The sequence below is a fragment of the Schistocerca gregaria genome, chromosome 4 (assembly GCF_023897955.1).
Source record: "Schistocerca gregaria isolate iqSchGreg1 chromosome 4, iqSchGreg1.2, whole genome shotgun sequence".
In the NCBI taxonomy this organism is placed as follows: domain Eukaryota; kingdom Metazoa; phylum Arthropoda; class Insecta; order Orthoptera; family Acrididae; genus Schistocerca; species Schistocerca gregaria.
Window position 1 is genome coordinate 598708292 of NC_064923.1, and position 21436 is coordinate 598729727.

Consider the following 21436-nt stretch of genomic DNA (forward strand, 5'->3'; position numbering starts at 1 on the left):
GACCTCGGTGCCTGTTTATCAACACAAACCATCTGGATTCTTCCTCCAGACACCAGTTTCTCAGAACTCCGTGGGTGGGAACTAGCACTACAACATGTCACTGGCTCTCACCATCCACCTGGCCTTGATTTACGTTAATTCCTTTTATCTCAGCATTTATTCACAGTAACTACTACTTTCCTCATTCCATTTCAGTTTTTGACATCTTTCATTTTATGACGTGTCTATTTTTCACCGTACCCCTGCCACCTCTATCACATACAATGCACTTAGCTTTCCACTCTTATTAACTTGTGCACAATATATCAGCAGTAATCTCTGTCTTGCATATTACCTTATCCTAGGCCTTTAAGCTCTCAGGTTTTCATATCTCATCCGATGCAGTTTCCAACAATAAGTCTTTCCTTCTCATCCCATCTGGTATGATTCCCCTGGGGTTCTGGGTGACTTTCATTTGTAGCCCTTTTCCTAAATCTCTCCAAGTCTTTCCCTTTAGCCCTCTTTCTTCCCCATCAACTCTTCCACCAGGAGGAGGAGCCATTAGCTTCAAAAGCCAGTGAAAGTTAAATCCTTTTGGGTATGTGTTCTCCTGTTACCACTTGGTGAGAAGACTTTATCTGCCCATTTACATTATATTATCAATAATTTATTATTTTTATTCTTATAACATCATTATGATGTTATAAGAATAAAAATAATAAATTACTGATAATAATCATAATCCTCCCCCCATAAACCATGGACCTTGCCGTTGGTGGGGAGGCTTGCATGCCTCAGCGATACAGATATCCGTACCGTAGGTACAACCACAGCAGAGGGGTATCTGTTGAGAGGCCAGATAAACGTGTGGTTCCTGAAGAGGGGCAGCAGCCTTTTCAGTAGTTGCAAGGGCAACAGTCTCGATGATTGACTGATCTGGCCTTGTAACAATAACCAAAACGGCCTTGCTGTGTTGGTACTGCAAGGGGAAACTACAGCCATAATTTTTCCCGAGGGCATGCAGCTTTACTGTATGATTAAATGATGATGGTGTCCTCTTGGGTAAAATATTCTGGAGGTAAAATAGTCCCCCATTCGGATCTCCGGGCGGGGACTACTCAAGAGGATGTCGTTATCGGCAGAAAGAAAACTGGCATTCTACGGATTGGAGTGTGGAATGTCAGATCCCTTAATCAGGCAGTGAGACTAAAAAATTTAAAAAGGGAAATGGATAGGTTGAAGTTAGATATAGTGGGAATTAGTGAAGTTCGGTAGCTGGAGGAACAAGATTTCTGGTCAGGGTTATAAACACAAAATCAAATTCTGAAGGTGGCAGGGGTAAAATACAGGGAGCGAAAGGCTATTTACAATTTGTACAGAAACCAGATGGTAGTTATAAGAGTCGAGGGACATGAAAGGGAAGCAGTGGTTGGGAAGGGAGTGAGACAGGGTTGCAGTCTCTCCCCGATGTTATTCAATCTGTGTATTGAGCAAGCAGTGATGGAAACAAAAGAAAAATTCAGAATAGGTCTTAAAATCCATGGAGAAGAAATAAAACTTTGAGGTTTGCCGATGACATTGTAATTTATCAGAGACAGCGAAGGACTTGGAAGAGCAGTTGAACAGAATGGATAGTGTCTTGAAAGGAGGATGTAAGATGAACATCAACAAAAGCAAAATGAGGATAATTGAATGTAGTCGAATTAAGTCTGGTGATGCTGAGGGAATTAGATTAGGAAATGAGACACTTAAAGTAGTAAAGGAGTTTTGCTATTTGGGGAGCAAAATAACTGATGATGGTCGAAGTAGAGAGGATATAAAATGTAGACTGGCAATGGCAAGGAAAGCGTTTCTGAAGAAGAGAAATTTGTTAACATCGAATATAGATTTATGTATCAGGAAGTCGTTTCTGAAAGTATTTGTTTGGAGTGTAGCCATGTATGGAAGTGAAACATGGACGATTACTAGTTTGGACAAGAAGAGAATAGAAGCTTTCGAAATGTGGTGCTACAGAAGAATGCTAAAGATTAGATGGGTAGATCACATAACTAATAAGTATTGAATCGGATTGGGGAGAAGTTTGTGGCACAACTTGACCTGAAGAAGGGATTGGTTGGTAGGACATAATCTGAGGCATCAAGGGATCACTAATTTAGAATTGGAGGGCAGCGTGGAGGGTAAAAATCGTAGAGGGAGACCAGGAGATGACTACACTAAGCACATTCAGAAGGATGTAGGTTGCAGTTGGTACTGGGAGATGAAGAAACTTGCACAGGATAGAGTAGCATGGAGAGCTGCATCAAATCAGTCTCAGGACTGAAGACCACAACAACAACAACAACAACAACAACAACATCATAATCTGTCACTTAAAAGTTTAAGTGGGGAAAACATGGCTGTAGTAATAGAAAGTGTTAGCTATAGGAAGAACATTACATTGCTGTGATTAATACTTGGTTGTGAGTCCAGATACATTTTCAGTGCTGATGAGACTGGAGTCTTTTATAATTTACTTCCTGCAAAATCATATTCTGTTTTAGAAGAATAATTCCACAAAGGTAAAAAATGTAAAGAAAGGATTATGTGTAAGCAGTGATTGAAGTGTAAAGATGTTTCCACTATCAGTTCCTAGTGTTTCCACAACATAAAAATGCTGCTTTGTACTTATCAGTACAACAGCAGTCACTGCGGATGTCAGAAGTCTTTACAATTGTTTCACCCATCTAGATGCCAAGATGGATGGAGCAGGAAGGGATACTGTACTTATGAAAAAATATTTAGGTCCGCAGAGACTTATTGAAAACGGGTCTGTCTTTACATCCCATTGCTCCTGATTATCATCTTTTTAAAATCTTTTATTTATGTATTAGATTGCTTATTATCTTATTGTAGTTTCACCAGTTTTTATTTAATGTTTTTATTTTCTTGAGCATATTAATATTTACACAATTTCTCGTGCTATATATTTTGCAAGGAACAAGAACAGTAGGAACATAGGTAAGTAATGCTGTGTTCGTGAAGAATTATATAGAATGCAACACCAGCAGAACTGTGTCCAGGGTTCTTTTGGCTTGCTAGCAACTGAAACATGCATTCTGCCAACAAACACTCTTGCTGTCAAATGATGGACTCCAAAAGTCATATTCTGATATGATAAACTTCACTTACCCATCTGCTGACGCTGGTAAAGTGTCATCATCATGAAATGCTGATGGATACCCACTCTCAATATTAATATCAGGATGAAAAATAGCATCAGTATCAGAGCCATCTGGAAAAATAATAGAAAAATAAAAATTTAATATAGGATTTTTGTTTTTAAAATTCAGTCTTAATCACACCATGTATGTTACAATAATATAGGTGACCTGTTTCGGTCACATCACATGACCATCATCAGACCTGTACTTTAATTTAGAAAGTAATAGAAACCTTTATAGATTTACAATAAAATAAGACAACATGCTTATAAGGATAAAATTCAATAAGACGTTTTATACCCAAGGCGTCCTTCGAAGATGGTAGGTGGAGCACTCTTCTCAGCTGCTGCGATGTCAACTGGTGCCAGCATGTGACGAGCATACGCTTAAGTACGAAGATGCTCTGCCTACCTCTTCTTCCTCTACCTCACATCAACCAGTAAGTATAAAAATGGGTTCACATAACTGTCAAAACGTAAAAAAAGTACAATAATAACATAAAAAGAGTTACGTATATTATCTCTTTACAACGATGGAATTATTTAAATGTTGTATAAAATATCAATTAAAAGCTTTAAAATAACTGTACAGACGATGTATAGTCAGTGTGCCCTCTATGGGCTAAGGCGGGTACTACCACAATGGTTTGAAAGTCAATGATGTTGTGGAGGTCTTTGGCATTGCGGCATCATATCGATATGTGAGTTGTGACTCGGCTGCAAGTATACATCTATGCTAGATTCAGTCTGTCTATCTTATATTAACTTTATTTGGCACTTGAGATATATGTAATGATCAGCTGCAGGGTGGTATGATATTACATAGATTTTTATTATTATTATTATAATTTTTTATTAAAATGTCATAAAACTGATTTATTAAAAATTTAGTCATATTTCATAATATTTCTAGTTGGAAGCTTAAAATTGTGATATAAATATTTACGTACTGTCCTAAGGTACATTTCTGCCGTGGATACAATTGGGTCCTATGATTTTCTGAACAAAAGAGTGCATATGTGTTCATAGAATTTCGTCAGAGAGATCATAAATATGTTTTTCACAAAAATCTAACTGTTCATTGAGAAGCATTGCCGGTTCATCTCTATAATGGGCATATATCTCGATCTCTTCCAAAATATTTAATAATAAGCCTTTATTAGTGTAATGAAGGACTTGGAAATTCTGTTGTACCGTCCCTTTGGCATGCTTATTAAAAGTTATGTGATGGCCAAAGACTGATTTTGCTCGTGCAGTACCTGATGTATGTTCTTTGTATTGTGTAGTAAATCTCCAGCCTGTTTGGCCAATGTATATTTATCTACAATCACCACATTGGATCTTGTAAACGCCTGATCTGAGAATTCTATCATTATCATTACCTACAGTATGTCTTAATTTATTTTGCAAAGTATTCTTAGTTTCAAATGCTATTGTTGTTTCAGAATTCTTAAATAGATTACTGATCCTATCTGATATGTTCCCCCATGTACATCATTTTTGTGTATTTATGAACTCCTATTAGTGGTGTACTTAGTGATTGTTGCACTTTATTAAACATAGTGTCAACTTGAAATGTATCAAAAGAATTGGTCTTCGCAATCTGCTTTACAATAGTTGTTTCTTCTTTAATTTCATTTTCTTCAAGGGGTAATATTAACATCCGGTGGATCACTGACTTAAAAAATGTTTTTTTTTAATCTATTTAAGAATTCTGAAACAACAATAGCATTTGAAACTAAGAATACTTTGCAAAATAAATTAAGACATACTGTAGGTAATGATAATGATAGAATTCTCAGATCAGGCGTTTACAAGATCCAATGTGGTGATTGTAGATAAATATACATTGGCCAAACAGGCTGGAGATTTACTACACAATACAAAGAACATACATCAGGTACTGCACGAGCAAAATCAGTCTTTGGCCATCACATAACTTTTAATAAGCATGCCAAAGGGACGGTACAACAGAATTTCCAAGTCCTTCATTACACTAATAAAGGCTTATTATTAAATATTTTGGAAGAGATCGAGATATATGCCCATTATAGAGATGGACCGGCAATGCTTCTCAATGAACAGTTAGATTTTTGTGAAAAACATATTTATGATCTCTCTGACGAAATTCTATGAACACATATGCACTCTTTTGTTCAGAAAATCATAGGACCCAATTGTATCCACGGCAGAAATGTACCTTAGGACAGTACGTAAATATTTATATCACAATTTTAAGCTTCCAACTAGAAATATTATGAAATATGACTAAATTTTTAATAAATCAGTTTTATGACATTTTAATAAAAAATTATAATAATAATAATAAAAATCTATGTAATATCATACCACCCTGCAGCTGATCATTACATATATCTCAAGTGCCAAATAAAGTTAATATAAGATAGACAGACTGAATCTAGCATAGATGTATACTTGCAGCCGAGTCACAACTCACATATCGATATGATGCCGCAATGCCAAAGACCTCCACAACATCATTGACTTTCAAACCATTGTGGTAGTACCGCCTTAGCCCATAGAGGGCACACTGACTATACATCGTCTGTACAGTTATTTTAAAGCTTTTAATTGATATTTTATACAACATTTAAATAATTCCATCGTTGTAAAGAGATAATATACGTAACTCTTTTTATGTTATTATTGTACTTTTTTTACGTTTTGACAGTTATGTGAACCCATTTTTATACTTACTGGTTGATGTGAGGTAGAGGAAGAAGAGGTAGGCAGAGCATCTTCGTACTTAAGCGTATGCTCGTCACATGCTGGCACCAGTTGACATCGCAGCAGCTGAGAAGAGTGCTCCACCTACCATCTTCGAAGGACGCCATGGGTACAACACGTCTTATTGTATTTTATCCTTACAAGCACTTTGTCTTATTTTATTGTAAATCTAATAAGGTTTCTATTACTTTCTAAATTAAATTACAAGTCTGATGATGGTCGTGTGATATGACCGAAACTGGTCACCTATGTTCTTGTAACATACATGGTGTGATTAAGACTGAATTTTAAAAACAAAAATTTTTAATCACTATTCCAAAAATGTTTATTAAAATTATTCAAAATATAGGATCATGAATTACTATATTAAAATATGAACTCAGCATGCACTGTGTCAAACCATTAAAGGAAGAAAGTTTGAGTTTACCAACAGAATTATGATTAGACATGAAGTAGCTGTGTTGAAAATGGTTGAGGAAGGAAATTGGCAGTGGTCTAGTGAACTGTCCAGTCACTTTAATGCGCCCACCTATTTAAAAAAAAAACTCTATAACCACCTTCTGCAGTGCAGACGTCTGCAAGACATACAGAAGAGAGCCAATGAGGTTCTGGAAAGTATCAGTACGGATGTTGAGCCATACTGTGACAGGTTTCTCGATTGAGGATCCATGGCATTAACATATTCTCAATTGTCTTTAAATCTGGGGAGTTCGGCGACTAGGGGAGTACGATAAACTCATCCTGGTGCTCTCCGAACAATTCGAGCTGTGTGACATGCTGCATCAGCCTTGCTGGTAGATGCTATTGTCTCAAGGAAAAAAAAAGACTGATGCAAACTTGTGTTGATCCATTGTGCCTTCCAGAATGGCAAGATCACCCAGGGAATGTCACAAAAACATTCCCAAGACCATACCTCTCCCTCCTCCAGTTTGGACCGTTCTGATAACTGTTGCAGGATGTTTTCTTTCTGAAGTTTCATGCAGTGCACACCAATAGTCAACTGTCTGATGGAGCAGGAAAGTCAGTCATCTGAAAAGACCACCTGCTGCTACGCAGTGGACATCGTGTAGCAGTAATGGTATGCTAATTCCACCCTTCATCACCGACTAACAGCACTCAGCATTTATGCATGAACTAGGCACCTGCTGCAGAGGCCCATACACAGCAATGTTCACTGAACATTGATGAGACAATCTTGGTAGCCCCTTGGTTCACCTGGTTTGTCAGTTGCTCAACAGTTGCACATCTAGTCATCTTTACAAATGGCTGCAGCTGTCATTCACCCATCACCATTCACCCGGAGTGTATCACCGTTACCTCACACCAGTTTTGATTAGAGCCATTTGGCCATGCATGGTATACTTTAACCTCAGTGTCACACGAACAATTTACAAATTTAGTTGTTTTGGAAGTGCTTCTACCCCTGTCCTGAAAGCCAATGCCCTTTTGGATCTCAGATAAATCAATCTGTTTCCTCATTGTGACAACTGCACAATTTTCTGCATCCCCCTGATATGCTTCTTACATCCTTCACTGCTGCTTCTGTCACTTGCTGTCTGTGTGTGGTTATTACATGTTGACACTGAAATATAGGTGTTTGTCACTTACTGTAACTGTACCATGTATAAACAACCAACTAAGGTGTTATTGGAAAACAACACAAAATATTTACTTTATGACCATGTGGGAATTTCATGCCTACCCTTCCCGTATAGGAATCTAGTGTCTTCACTACTATGCCACGTAACATGGTGTATGATCTTGAGCAGCTCTCATAAATATGGCAGTGGGATCAACAAACAAAGAACTCATGAACTGTATGTCATGTTGCAGCAACTCATGCAGGTGAATAGCCTTTTGAAATTCACCAAACAGCAGCATAAGAAATGAGCACTTATGAATTATGTCAGCAATTCCAAATATTTAAGTTATTTCTTAATAACTGTGTTAGTTAATACTAAAAGTGGCTACTATTGTTTTAAAGAGAATACACTACAGGCTAATCTGCAGGGCAACTACCAAAATTTCTAAAGTCTTTATTAGTTAAAAAGATCCAGTTATCAAAATTAATGGTCAAAAGAGAGATTGAAGTGACAACTTCAATATTACATATATAATATAAAATATGTGAGTAAAATTCAATTTATTTTTCTCAGAGTTTGCAATTTTCAAATCATGCTGATAGTATATCAAGTTTAGAATGAAGCACAATGTTGTTTCCTTTTTCTTCTAAAAATTATCACAAAATGGTAAGTTTGTAAGTTTTACATTTAGTTAGCACTTTAAATAAATTTTAATCCACAGGTAAATGTCCCCCTCCACAATAAACGTGCACTGAAGTGAAACTTCCTGGCAGATTAAAACTGCGTGTCTGACCATGACTCAAACTCCAGAGGTTCCGAGTTTGAGTCTCGATCCAGCATGCAATTTTAATCTGCCAAGAAGTTTCAAATATCCTTTTTCCTGCTCAAATGGTAAAAATTGTCTTCCATTAATTCTTCAGCACAATGATTCAGCCTAATTTGAAATTTAGGACAAAAGCTGTAACTGATTGAAGCAGAAAATTCAAAGATATGGTGAATATTTTATAAAAAAAACTCAGAAAGTCAAAAATAAATTAAAAATCCTTGATCATGTTCTGCAACTAGTAAGCAAGGTGAACTGAGATACAGAGAACAATACGCATTCAACAGCAAAGATACATTACACAAAACACTCGCTTCATTTGCACACCCACTGCATAAATAGTTGCGACTTCTACAGTTCAGGTGTATTTGACAGCATATGAGGAACTTTTCACTAACCTGTGGATTGGTCATCTTGTCCCTCGTCAGGGAAACTGAAAAGGAAACAAAATTCATTTGATCAAATTACCTAAGACTTTTCACATGTACCTGAGGCGTAAAAAATACAACTCAGTCACAGCTGTTGTTACGTCTGTGAACTACATCAAATATGAAAGTAAATTGAACAGAAATGATGAAAAATAGCTTCACATGAGTTTATTGTGGGCTGAGGCTATAATATTCCACTCAATTTATTCAATAAGCTCTCACTCTTACACCATGTATGACATACTGTCCATAAGGTTTTTCTTTAATCTACATATGTTTGTGTCAATCTACAAGAAAATTTCCTGCTATTTCATTTTTGTTTTACATGAAAATCACTTGATTGGCATTTATTCATGTGAAAGTACTGTCTGCTAGAAGCAGTGAGACACGATATAGCTACAGTTGAGTCACCTCCTCTGTGGGAAATACTATAATGCATTTTATGGACTCCTTGACACTTCTCCTTACCCCCCACCCCCTGCTATCAATCTACAGTTTTGTTCATAAAATCTTTCAAAATTTCTTCACTCAAGGAAGGAAGGAATTACCAAATAGATGAGCCACTGAGCATAAGACACAAACATCATTCAACTTCTAGTTAAGCTTTAGATCAAAGTGGTTTCTTTACACTTTCCATCATCTCTATTCCACCCAGCAGGACTTTACAATATGTTAATTAACAGTTACTCTGTTATACATTGAAGAGCCAAAGAAACTGTCACACCTTCCTAATATCATGTAGGGTCCCCATGAGCACACACAAGTGCTGCAACATGGCATGGACTTTACTAATGTCTGACACAGTGCTAGAGGGAACTGACACCAAGAATCCTGCAGGGCTGTCCATAAATCCATAAGAGTATGAGGGGGTGGAGATCTCTTCTGAACAGCACATTGCAAGGCATTTCTGAAAAGCTCAATAATGTTCATGTCAGGGGAGTTTGGTGGCCAGCAGAAGTGTTTAAACTCAGAAGAGTGTTCCTGGAGCTGCTCTATAGCAATTGCAGACATATGGGGTGTCACATTGCCCTGCTGGTATTGCCCAAGGACATCAGAATACACAATGGACATGAATAGACAAGTTATCAGACAGGATGCTTATGCATGTGTCACCTGGCAGAGTCTTATCTAGACATATCAGTTGTCCCATATCAATCCAACTGCACATGCCCCACACCATTACATGGCCTCCACCAGCTAAAACAGTCCCCTGCTCACATGCAGGGTATATGGATCATGAGGTTGTCTCCATACCTGTAAATGTCTGTCCACTTGATACAATTTGCAACGAGACTCATCTAACCAGACAACATGTTTGAAGTCATCAACAGTCCAATGCTGGTGCTGACGGGCTCAGGCGAGGCATGAAGCTTTGTGTCATACAGCCATCACAGGTACATGAGTGGGCCTTTGGCTCTGAAATCCCATTTCAATTATGATTTGCTGAATGGTTTGCACACTGACACTTGTTGATGTCTCAGCACTGAAATCTGTAGCAATTTGCAGAAGGGATACACTTCTGTCACGTTGAACGATTCTCTTCAGTCATTGTTGGTCCCATTCTTGTGGGATCTTTTTCCGGCTGCAGTGACATAGGAGATCTGACGTTTTACTGGATTCTTGATATTCACAGTACACTCGTGAAACGGTCATACAGGAAAATACTTACTTCTTCACTATCTCACAAATGCAGTGTCCCATCGCTTATGTACCATCTATAATACCACATTCAAACTCATTTAAATCTTGATAGCCTGCCATTATAGCAGCAGTAGCCAATCTAACAACCGCACCAGACTATTGTTGTCTTATATAGGCTTTGCCAATTGCAGTGCCATATTCTGCGTGTGTATGTAACTCTGTATTTGAATATGCATGCCTATACCAGTTTCTTTGGCACTTCAGTGTGTAATAAATTATAACATTACTCAGATCATCATCATACAATATAGCTATTGGCACGAACTCCTGGGCAGCAAACATTTCTCCTCAGATAAAGAGCTAATGGTTCTGTGTAGATCATTGAACATCCCAAGAAGCACAGTTGTGTGTGTGAGGCGTATGAATTTTATGTATCAGAGTAAGAAAAATCAAGAGCATTCAAACTCAAGATAAGAAGCAGCTGAATTTTAGTTTCTTGATGTAGAAGTTCCTTATCCCTACTGTCATTCAAATTAAGGAGAATAATTTTTGTTTGTTAACATTTTCAATCACTATATAAAATGATGAGAGCAGTTAGGTGATGAGGTAAAACAAATTAGAGCAGACAAATATCAAGGGGGACATGTCAGAGTGTATACATACATAAATTACTACTACTACTACTACTACTACTACTACTTCTGTTATGGAGGATGTACCAGTATCTGATCAATGAGCAGAGCAGAGAAAGGGGTAAAGACTGGTGGCTACACTGACAGAGTAGCACAAATTGTGGGTGAGGGGAGGTGAATTGTGGTGTCAGGCCAAAGGGTGCAGAAATAGTCAGGTGGAAGGTGTGGGAATGGTGGGTTACTTATGGTTAATGATTTTGGGAGCAGATAATGTATTGTAAGGGTAGCTCCCACCTGTGGTGTTCAGAAAATATGATGTTGGAGGGGTGGATCCAGAAGGCCTGGGCTGTGAAGCAGCCACTGAAATCAAGCATTTTATGTAGAACTGCAAGTCATGCCATAGGCGTCCACATTGCTCTTGGCCACAACTTAGCAGTGGCCATTCATCCTCAAGGACAGATAGTTGATGGTTGTAACAATATAAAAAGCTGACCAATGATTGCAGCAGAGCTGGTATACAACACGGCTGTTTTCACAGGTGGCCCAGACTATGATTGGGCAAGAGAAGCTGTGATGGGACTGGACTGGGAAGTGCTGGGTGGGTGGATTAGGCACGTCTTCCACATAGATATCATCCCTGTGGCAAGTGGTTGGGGGGTGGGAGTGGCATGAGGATGGAGTAGAATGTTGTGGAGGTTACAGTCTGGCTGGAGGGGCAAGAGGTAGTGGTCATGTGTGAGGTATATTTGCTTGTGTGAACATGTGCGTGTTTCTCTTTCCTGAAAAAGGCTTTGAACAGGAGCTTATTTGTAACACTTTTTTCATCATGCCTGTCTGCAGCTCATCTTTATGGTGAGTCTCGCTGATGTTCAGTTACATACAAAGGATTTTCTCCATCCTGAATTTGAATGTTGTGCCTTTTAAGCTTGTTACTTATTTAGAAGGTCCCCTCACTGCTAAAAATTCAGACTTGCATTGAATATTTCCTCCTCCACGTCTTCCAGAATTTCTGTAGCATAACTGCTTTTGACTCACTGTGCTTCCACGACAATTGAAATTTTGAACAATTACATTTTCTGCAATTCTTATCAATGTATCACTAAGCATTATATAGTTATAACTGTTTTTAATTATCATATTTATTCTGAATTGCCCTGTATAAAGTATGAATTTTAAACATCATTAACCCTTTCGCTGCTGTGGTTGCATATATACATGATCCTTAGGTTTTCCTACAGTGCTATACACATATGAAAGTGCCCTGAGCTGCTGACCTCTCACTGCTGCAGATGAGTCATTTCCAAATCTCTTTGAATAAATATTTGAGTTTTTATCAAACAACACATATGCCTCATTGTGCACTATTATTCACATAAAAAAATAATAAAACCCACCACCTCCTCATTGTTAATGATATATGGCGATTGTTCTGACCACATGATTTACGATGCAGAAGAACGTGAATGGGCGCACTGCGCACAACCACCCTTCCAATTTTAAAAAATCAGTAGCTCAAGAATGAAATGAAACTTCCTTCTGGTTTCAGTTTTAAGTAAAACTGTGATACCTTACTTTCATTTCATTCACTGCAGTGTATGAAATAAGCCTACGAAATGCATTTTTACCTCTGCAAAATCTTTAAAATTTCGAACAATGTTTTACTTACTCTGATGCAGCATAGTAACTATGGTATATAACGAAAAGAAATTCAGTCCCTTGTCAAGAGAAGATATTAGACTGCAAGATATGCAAAAACCAATTTTTTTCACCTAACAGCTTTTGAAAAATTGAATGATAAGTATTTCATGTTGATTGGAACACAGGCACCAGCATAGACATAAAAAAAAGCACTCAGCACAAAATGCGATGAGCACATTTGTAGCAGTGAAAAGATTAAGAACTGAAAATACTTGTGTCTACAGAAACCTGCATAAAAAGGCACTATTTACAAACCTTGATATTTGTAAACCGGGTTCTCTGAAGGACACAGCCTCTTTACATTTAACCGTTCGTTCCACAACTGAAACAAAACAAGACTTACACTAATAAATTACATAATTTCTGTAACATTAGTACATAACACATTAAACAAACACTTATCCTCACAACAACCATAATTCTGAGTGAAACAGAGACAAAATAAAAAGAATACAGTTTCTTCATACTTCATAAGCATGCACAGTCTGTGAACTGCGTCAAAGTTTTCAAAAGGCAAACCAACATTTTTATCTTTAAATGTAAAAGAAAAGAACAGTCAACATTCTCCTCCTGTGCTTCTATGTATCGCTTAATCCAACATACATTGTGACTTCCTTTCCTACTCCTTCAAGTAAAAGAGCTCTTATTTCAAAAGTCTCAGATTCTTTACTGAGCTCTGTTTGTGCAGGTGTCAATAGTGCTACACCTTAAGTATTTCAGGATGCAGGGGAAAGGAGAAAAACTGACAATATCAAATCAATGTAGGTGACATTAAATTGATAAAAATTTACCACTTTAGCACAGTCTGGAAATGCACTGCTGTGGAGACAGGACCACGAAATAGCAATCATTCAGTGACGATTGAATGAAAGTGTGTATGTGCCCAAAACTGCTGCATCTAATATATGTCTGCATCTGCATCTACATCTACCTGCAAATCTGTACTCTGCAAATCACTTAAGTGAATGGTAGAGGGAACTTCCCACTGTACCCATTATTAAGGCTTTTCCTGTTCCATTTACATGTGGAGTGCAAGAAGAATGATTGGTTAAATGTCTCTGTGGGTACTGAAATTAGGCCATTTTTACTTTTGTGACCCCTTTGGAATTGTAAATTCCTAGCTTCATCACGAAGTTGCTGCTTGAAACTTACTAATTAGGCTTTCATGTGATAGTCTGCCTCTATCTTTGTGATTCTGCCAGTTTGGTTTGCTCGGCATCCGGTGACACTTTCCCATGGAACAAAAAAAAACTTGTAATCATTAGTGCTCCTCCTTTGTATGCATTGAGTATCCCCATTAGTTCACATACTTGACCAAGGTTCTAAGATGGGTCATATAGGAAAAGTACAGATTTTTGTTATAAAACATTTATTCATAAACCTTTTTACAAAATTCATTCAGTCACCTTCAAAGTACTCTCCACTAGATGTCAGGCACTTGTCTAGTCAAGCCTTTTTTCCCACTGTTTGAAGCATATCTGGAACTTTTCAAGTTTGATACTGACCAGTGCCCTTTGTGAAGCTTTTTTACAGTCTCCACGTCATCATAACTCCCCCCCCCCCCCCCCCCAACCCCACTCCCTACCCACGGATACAGGTAAAGTCACATGTAGCTAGGTCTGGTAAACATTGATGTTGGGAATGACAGATGCCAAATAAGGGTCACTCGTGTGTGTGTGTGTGGGGGGGGGGGGGGGGGCACTGTTGTGATGAATGAAACAGTCACCTGATTGCCAAAGTTCCTGGCATTCCCTCAGCACATCCTGTCACAGACATCTTAAAACTTGCAAATAAAAAAAATGACCATTGTCTTCACATTCAACTGCACTTGCCTCTTTTATTGTCAGGGAGAATTGGGAGTCATCCTCTGGCTTGACACTTCCTTGGTTTCTGATTCATACCCATAACACCAACTCTCATCACCTGTAATGACTTCATTAAAAATTTTTGAATCACTTTCAATCTTTATTTTCATGTCCTGGCACATGGTTGTTTTTGTTCCTGTGTGAGAAGGTGCAGAAGAAATTTAGTGGCAACACATCTCATGTGCAAATCCTCACTCAAAATCTGCTGACACAAGCTCCAACTCACACCTGGCTCTGCTGAAATTTTGTTGATCATGAAATGACACTTTGTTCTTTTAAAGTTTCCATAATAACTTTGTAAGCAAAACATGCCAACAGTCAGAGTAACAGAATATTAGGCTCACAAGTTCACCTATACAGTGATGGAGTCTGCACAGTAGTTCATGAAGCCCCTAGTAACTCCATCTAGCAGGAGAACTCTGTACTATGTCTATGAATGGTCCCTCTCAGTCCAGTGTTTTTGAGTCCACCCTCATAAGCATTTTGTAAGCAATCTCCTTTGTATACCAGTTGCAGTTAACTAGTATTCTACCAATGAACAACAGTCTGCCTCCTGCTTTGCCTGCAACTGAGTCTACGCGATTTTTATATATTAAAAACAAAGATTCCAAGACTTACCAAGCGGGAAAGCGCCCGGTAGATAGGCACAACAAATAAAACACACAAACACACACACACACACACACACACACACACACACACACAGAATTTCTAACTTTCGCAACCAACGGTTGCTTCTTCAGGAAAGAGGGAAGGAGAGGGAAAGACGAAAGGATGTGGGTTTTAAGGGAGAGGGTAAGGAGTCATTCCAATCCCGGGAGCGGAAAGCCTTCCCTTAGGGGGAAAAAAGGACAGGTGTACACTCGCGCACACACACACATATCCATCCGCACATACACAGACACAAGCCTTTCAGTCGAGGCAGAAGTACAGAGGCAAACAAGTTGTTAAAGACAGGTGAGGTATGAGCGGCGGCAACTTGAAATTAGCGGAGATTGAGGCCTGGCGGATATCAAGAAGAGAGGATATACTGAAGGGTGAGTTCCCATCTCCGGAGTTCGGATAGGGTGGTGTTGGTGGGAAGTATCCAGATAACCCGGACGGTGTAACACTGTGCCAAGGTGTGCTGACCGTGCACCAAGGCATGTTTAGCCACAGGGTGATCCTCATTACCAACAAACACTGTCTGCCTGTGTCCATTCATGCGAATGGACAGTTTGCTGCTGGTCATTCCCACATAGAAAGCGTCATAGTGTAGGCAGGTCAGTTGGTAAATCACGTGGGTGCTTTCACACGTGGCTCTGCCTTTGATCGTGTACACCTTCCGGGTTACAGGACTGGAGTAGGTGGTGGTGGGAGGGTGCATAGGACAGGTTTTACACCGGGGGCGATTACAACAGTAGGAGCCAGAGGGTAGGGAAGGTGGTTTGGGGATTTCATATGGATGAGCCAAGAGGTTACAAAGGTTAGGTGACGGCGGAAAGACACTCTTGGTGGAGTGGGGAGGATTTCATGAAGGATGGATCTCATTTCGGGGCAGGATTTTAGGAAGTCATATCCCTGCTGTGTATGTGCGGATGGATGTGTGTGTGTGTGTGTGTGTGTGTGTGTGTGTGTGTGTGTGTGTGTGTGTGTGTGTGTGTGTGTGTGTGTGCGTGAGTGTACACCTGTCCTTTTTCCCCCCAAGGTAAGTCTTTCCGCTCCCAGGATATATGTTTTACATTTCTCGACATTTAAAGTGAGTTGCCAGTAACTGCCTCATGTTGAAATATCAAGATCTAACAATATTTGTATGGCCTTTATCAGACAGTTCATATGTACCCCACAGAAATAGTGGAGAGAAAAACTGTGTAAGTTTACACAGGTATAATAATAAAAATATTATTTGGCTGGCAAATTTCTCGACAAAAATCATGAAAGGAGAAAGGGGGGGGGGGGGGGGTGTGAGCTTCCAAATGAAGTGAAAATGAAAACAATATTGTGCTATTTTGCAGACTCAGATTTTCAGACTGGGAGGAGTAGACAGGTATACACACACCAGCCAACTCTGTAACTAATTTTTATACGAGTGTTGTTTGAAAAGTTCCTGAAATCACCACAAGAGGTTAGCACTAGCATAATGAGTTGCCTGTAAACATGTGCCATGTCAGTGCTCTTGAAAGAGAGCTGTAGGTGCAACGTGACTCAGTTGTTGCTCCCACATAGTGATTTGCAAATTTTATGGGGGGGGGGGGGGGGGGTGGGAGGGGGAGGAGGGGAGAAATCGAGACTCGAGCAGTGATTAAGTACTTCGTAAAGAAAGGGATGAAAGCGAAGGACATCCATGCCGATTTCCAGAATACACAGGGGGACTCTGCTCCTTCATTTTCAACTGTTGCCAAGTGGACAAATGAATTTAAAATTGGTAGGGAGAGCTCAGATGATGATCCGCGCAGTGGTCAGCCGAGATTTGTCGCAGCTCCACAAATCATTGCAAAAGTGCACAAAATGGTCATGGATGAACACAGACTGAAAGTGTGTGAAATTTCTCACACTTGCCAGATGTCACTTGAAAGGGTATATCAGATTTTAACTGAAGAATTAGAAATGAAAAAAATTATCTGCGAGATGGGTGCCACAACTCTTGATGCCAGATCAAACACGCATAAGAATGAGCATATCAGAACAATATTTGGTCCGTTTCAAGATAAACGAACAAGATTTTTTGCGCCGGTTTGTGACCACAGGTGAAACTTAGGTGCACTACTATACCCCAGAGACAAAACAACAGTCAAAGCAGTGGAAACATGGTGATTATCTGCCACCAAAGAAAGGAAAGACAATTTCTTCTGCGGCAAAGGTCATGACGTCAGTGTTCTGGGAAGTTTGTATGTTATCTCCCCACTGGGCAAACAATTACTAGAGAAAACTAAGCTAACCTCCTGGACAAATTGTAACAAAAGCTATGCGAAAAAAGGCCAGGTTTAGCAAGGAAGAAAGTCATCTTCCATCAAGACAATGAGCACCTGCACACACGTGCCACTGCCATGGCAAAAGTACACGGATTAAGGTATGAACTGTTGCCACACCCATCTTATTCACTTGATATGCCTCCGTCAGACTTCAATCTCTTCCTCACACTGTAAATTTTTCTTGGTGGACAAAGATTCACTTCAAACGAAGAATCGATAGCCGGAGTTGACAACTATTTTGAAGGCCTGGAGGAAACTCATTTTCGAAATAGGGTCATGGCACTGGAACATTGTTGGACCAACTGCATTAATCTACAAGGAGACTACATTGAAAAATAAAAAAGCTTCAGTGATGTAAGTACTTTTTTCATTTTCTGTTCCGAGAACTTTTCAAACCACCCTCGTACATTGTTCATCACGTTTTCTCACAGTATAAAGCTTATATTTTGCTATGTTGGGAATAAGTAGGCAGATCAGAAAAATTAATAACTGATTAATTACGAACATAGTGATCTGTATCTCATAATGAAAACACATGTGCGACCATTTAAGTACTTGACAATTGAACGTACCATTATGCTTCATATTTATCAAAATTATCTTATATCCAAAAACTCTGGAAGAGTCCCTAATTCTAAGCAGAAAAAAATGTGATGTATTTATATAATGTGTTCACCTAGCTTCAATAACAAAAAGGTTTCCCCACATGTCGCGAAATTTTGTATAATCATCAAAAAATGCATTTTCGTCAACTGTCTGTAATTGCCTTAATAATACGTTGCCGCACAAAAAATCTAAAACATAAAGATAATGTAACTCTTCAGAACACAGTGATGCCAGTTCCATACGTGTACACTGAACAATTTACCCGTTTGAGTGAGCTGAATGAAATGTAAAATTGTGTGTATGCTCTGTGCCGGATGTGGCATACAACACACACCAACAACCTCCTCAAGAAGGAGAGCAGAAGAAAGAATTCTCCATCAGAGATTATGCTTCCAATTTTTTACTCATATAAAACTGAGGACGCTCTCTTCTTTATTCACACAAACCACTGTCTGCAAGGTCATTAATATTTAACAGGAACAACAGATAACATTTCCCTGTGGCACATCTGAAGTTACTTCTACATCTGTTGATGTCTCTTCAGTGTAATGTAACAGACAGATTGACAAATCAGACTGGGAGATGCACCTTTTTACTGAACAGAATGATACACAATGAACATTGTTTACCTATGGTCATGTGTTAACTTTCAACTTATAAGGACCAGCATCTAATAATAATTATTTTATATTTTGTGAACTAAAACACTTTAATATACATTTTGTTGAAGTCACATGAAAATGACATACTGTAATGTAACCGTCACTTCATTCTAGGTTTTCAGTGCTACTTGAAATGTTTTTCATTGTAAAACATGATAAAGTTTCATCCTTCAGGTCACAAACATTGGAGAGAATTAGAATACATACTTATTTCTAGTGAAAATGTACATATTTGTATGTAAACTTAGACATACTTATTTAAAGGATATTTATAGAAGAACAATTTTGGAAATTAAAAAAAAAAAGAAGTTTCTTTAAAATCAGTTATTCATACCTGCTTAATATGTCCACACACAAATATCAATTTGAACTAACATATTTCCATTGCAAATCCCAGAAAAATTGGAATCTTAATACTATAAAAATAAATATGAAATAAAGGAGAGTCCAGGTTGAAATACCAACAATAAAAATAATCATGCATTGTCACAATTTTATTTAAGGGAGTTCAGGGGAAGTTCAACTAATAGGCAGCCAGTGCAGTTGTGAAGTTTTATGTTGTCATGAGGCACCTATTAATGGAGGTGAAAACTGTTAAAAGAAGAAATTACGTAACATGGATACCAAACTTTATTTGTAAAATATAAAACCTGCCTCCTCTGAATGATGGACCTTGTCGAGGTAAGGTGGTTTGTGTGCCTCACGTGATGCAGACAGCCATACTGTAGGTGCAACTACCGTATTTACTCAAATCTAAGCCGCACTCGAATCTAAGCCGCACCTGAAAAATAGGACTCGAAATATAGGGAAAAAAAATTCCGAATCTAAGCCGCACCTGAAATTTGATACTCTAAATTCAAGGGGAGAGAAAAATTTTAGGCCGCACCTCCAAATCGAAACAAAGCTAGTCCATTGTAATATGAGGCACAACTTAGGTCGAATGAATGACGATACAGCTACAGTAGTTTGGTTCGAGGCGTAACCTTAGCAGTTAAGCTTTACCAGGTAGCCATTGCTATGCGTCAGGCGCTCCGTCCATATTTTTCGGGTACCCTTCCTTTTTCACGTGCTTCGTCTGGTTTGAATTGATTGCTTATTTTTCTTTGATCTGATAAGTGCCATTCTCTTTGTTATAGGTGTTTACGTCACTAAGCTGTAAATGCATTATTGTACTGTGTCATGCATTGTTTGTCGCATTCTGATAATGAGTGTTTATGGCTTGTCGCTGCTCGCGGCATGGCTTGCTTTTGTGCGCACTACAGCCATTTAGTTTTTTTTTGTTTTTTTAAAAAAAGATAGGAATCGTCTCATTAGCGAAGCAATGGCAAGAGACTGCTATTTGTTGTTACTTACACTGCTGCTGCTTTCTTTGATAATGATTAACAAGAACCAAATAATAGACTCGTATGACAGAAGATGTTCTGAATGAGAGTTTAGCGAAAAATTTTCTCTTTTTGAAAACCTTTGCAGACGCCTCTTTTGTACATTAGATTCTGCACAGAAATTAGAGTCATCTTGATACATCTAGTCAATTGCTGTGCTTCATTTCTGACTGTATCACTATTAGGCATAAGAATAATACGAATATAACATGACATGATATGTATATTCTTCCGCATTTGCTGTTGTCTCGCACTAGTTTCATAGTTTATTAGGCAGACAGGATTTAAATGAGAAAGCAGCAAACACGAAAGAATACTGCATGTGATTCACAATTCATAAAAGTTCCTATTAGCAACCATCTCTTCTCACAGGTAGGAAAAAATTCAGAACGTAGTGTTGGCCATGTTGACAAACAATCCAGACAGTACATTGAAATGGTACTACATTCGAATGTGAACAATACGGAATTTGTGTTTACTCCATTGGATAATGTATGAAAATGCAGTGGTCAAAACTCGGGGTGGAGAAAAAAGCTCATCTTCCACCTTTCTTTTAAATTTATTTACTGATGCAGATGTTTTGGCACCAGTATTTATCTTTGTGCCTGCAAATGCAAAGCATGCCTGTGTAGCACTACATATAATCAACGGCAGAAGTTAGTTGTGGCAGCACCTACCTACATTTTTCAGAACTTCCGCTTACTTTGCACTCAATTCTAAGCCGCAGGCGGTTTTTTGGATTACAAAAACCGGAAAAAAAGTGCGGCTTAGATTCAAGTAAATACGGTATAATGGAGCAGTATCTTATTAGAGAAGCCACAGTAGCCCATTGTTCTTGTAAAGAGGTAGCAGCTGTTTCAGCAGTTCCAGAACTAACAGTGTGGATGACTGACTTATTTGGCCTTGAAACATTAGCAAACACAGCCTTGCTGAACTGGCACTGTGAACTGTTGGTAGCAAGGGGAACTAATGCCATGATTTTTTTTCTTGCCCGGAGCATGCAGCTGTACCGTATCTTTAATGACAGTGGCATCTTTTTGGGTAAAATGTTCTGGATGTAAAATAGTCCCCCCATTCGGAACTCCAGGTGGAGACTACTCAGAAGGATGTCATTATTAAAAAAATAAAACTGGCATTCTACAGGTCGAGCATGGAATGTTGGACAGGGTTGTTCCTTCACAGTTCCACTTCACACTCCCACCACTAACAGTCAATGTGGGCAGCTTTAGAAGGACTGAA

At 38.6% G+C, this 21436-nt stretch overlaps 1 protein-coding gene across 4 annotated transcripts in view; it reads right to left on the minus strand.

Annotated features, from left to right (window-relative positions):
• LOC126267040 (uncharacterized) overlaps window positions 1-21436 on the minus strand; it is a 162258-nt gene that overhangs the window by 24903 nt on the left and 115919 nt on the right. For all 4 annotated transcript variants that reach the window (XM_049971847.1, XM_049971849.1, XM_049971848.1 and 1 more), the window contains 3 exons: window positions 12987-13053; window positions 8731-8765; window positions 3148-3250 (listed from right to left, as the gene is read on the minus strand). In XM_049971847.1, coding sequence (XP_049827804.1) covers window positions 3148-3250; window positions 8731-8765; window positions 12987-13053 — 205 coding nt within the window. The remainder of the gene's footprint in view (window positions 1-3147; window positions 3251-8730; window positions 8766-12986; window positions 13054-21436) is intronic.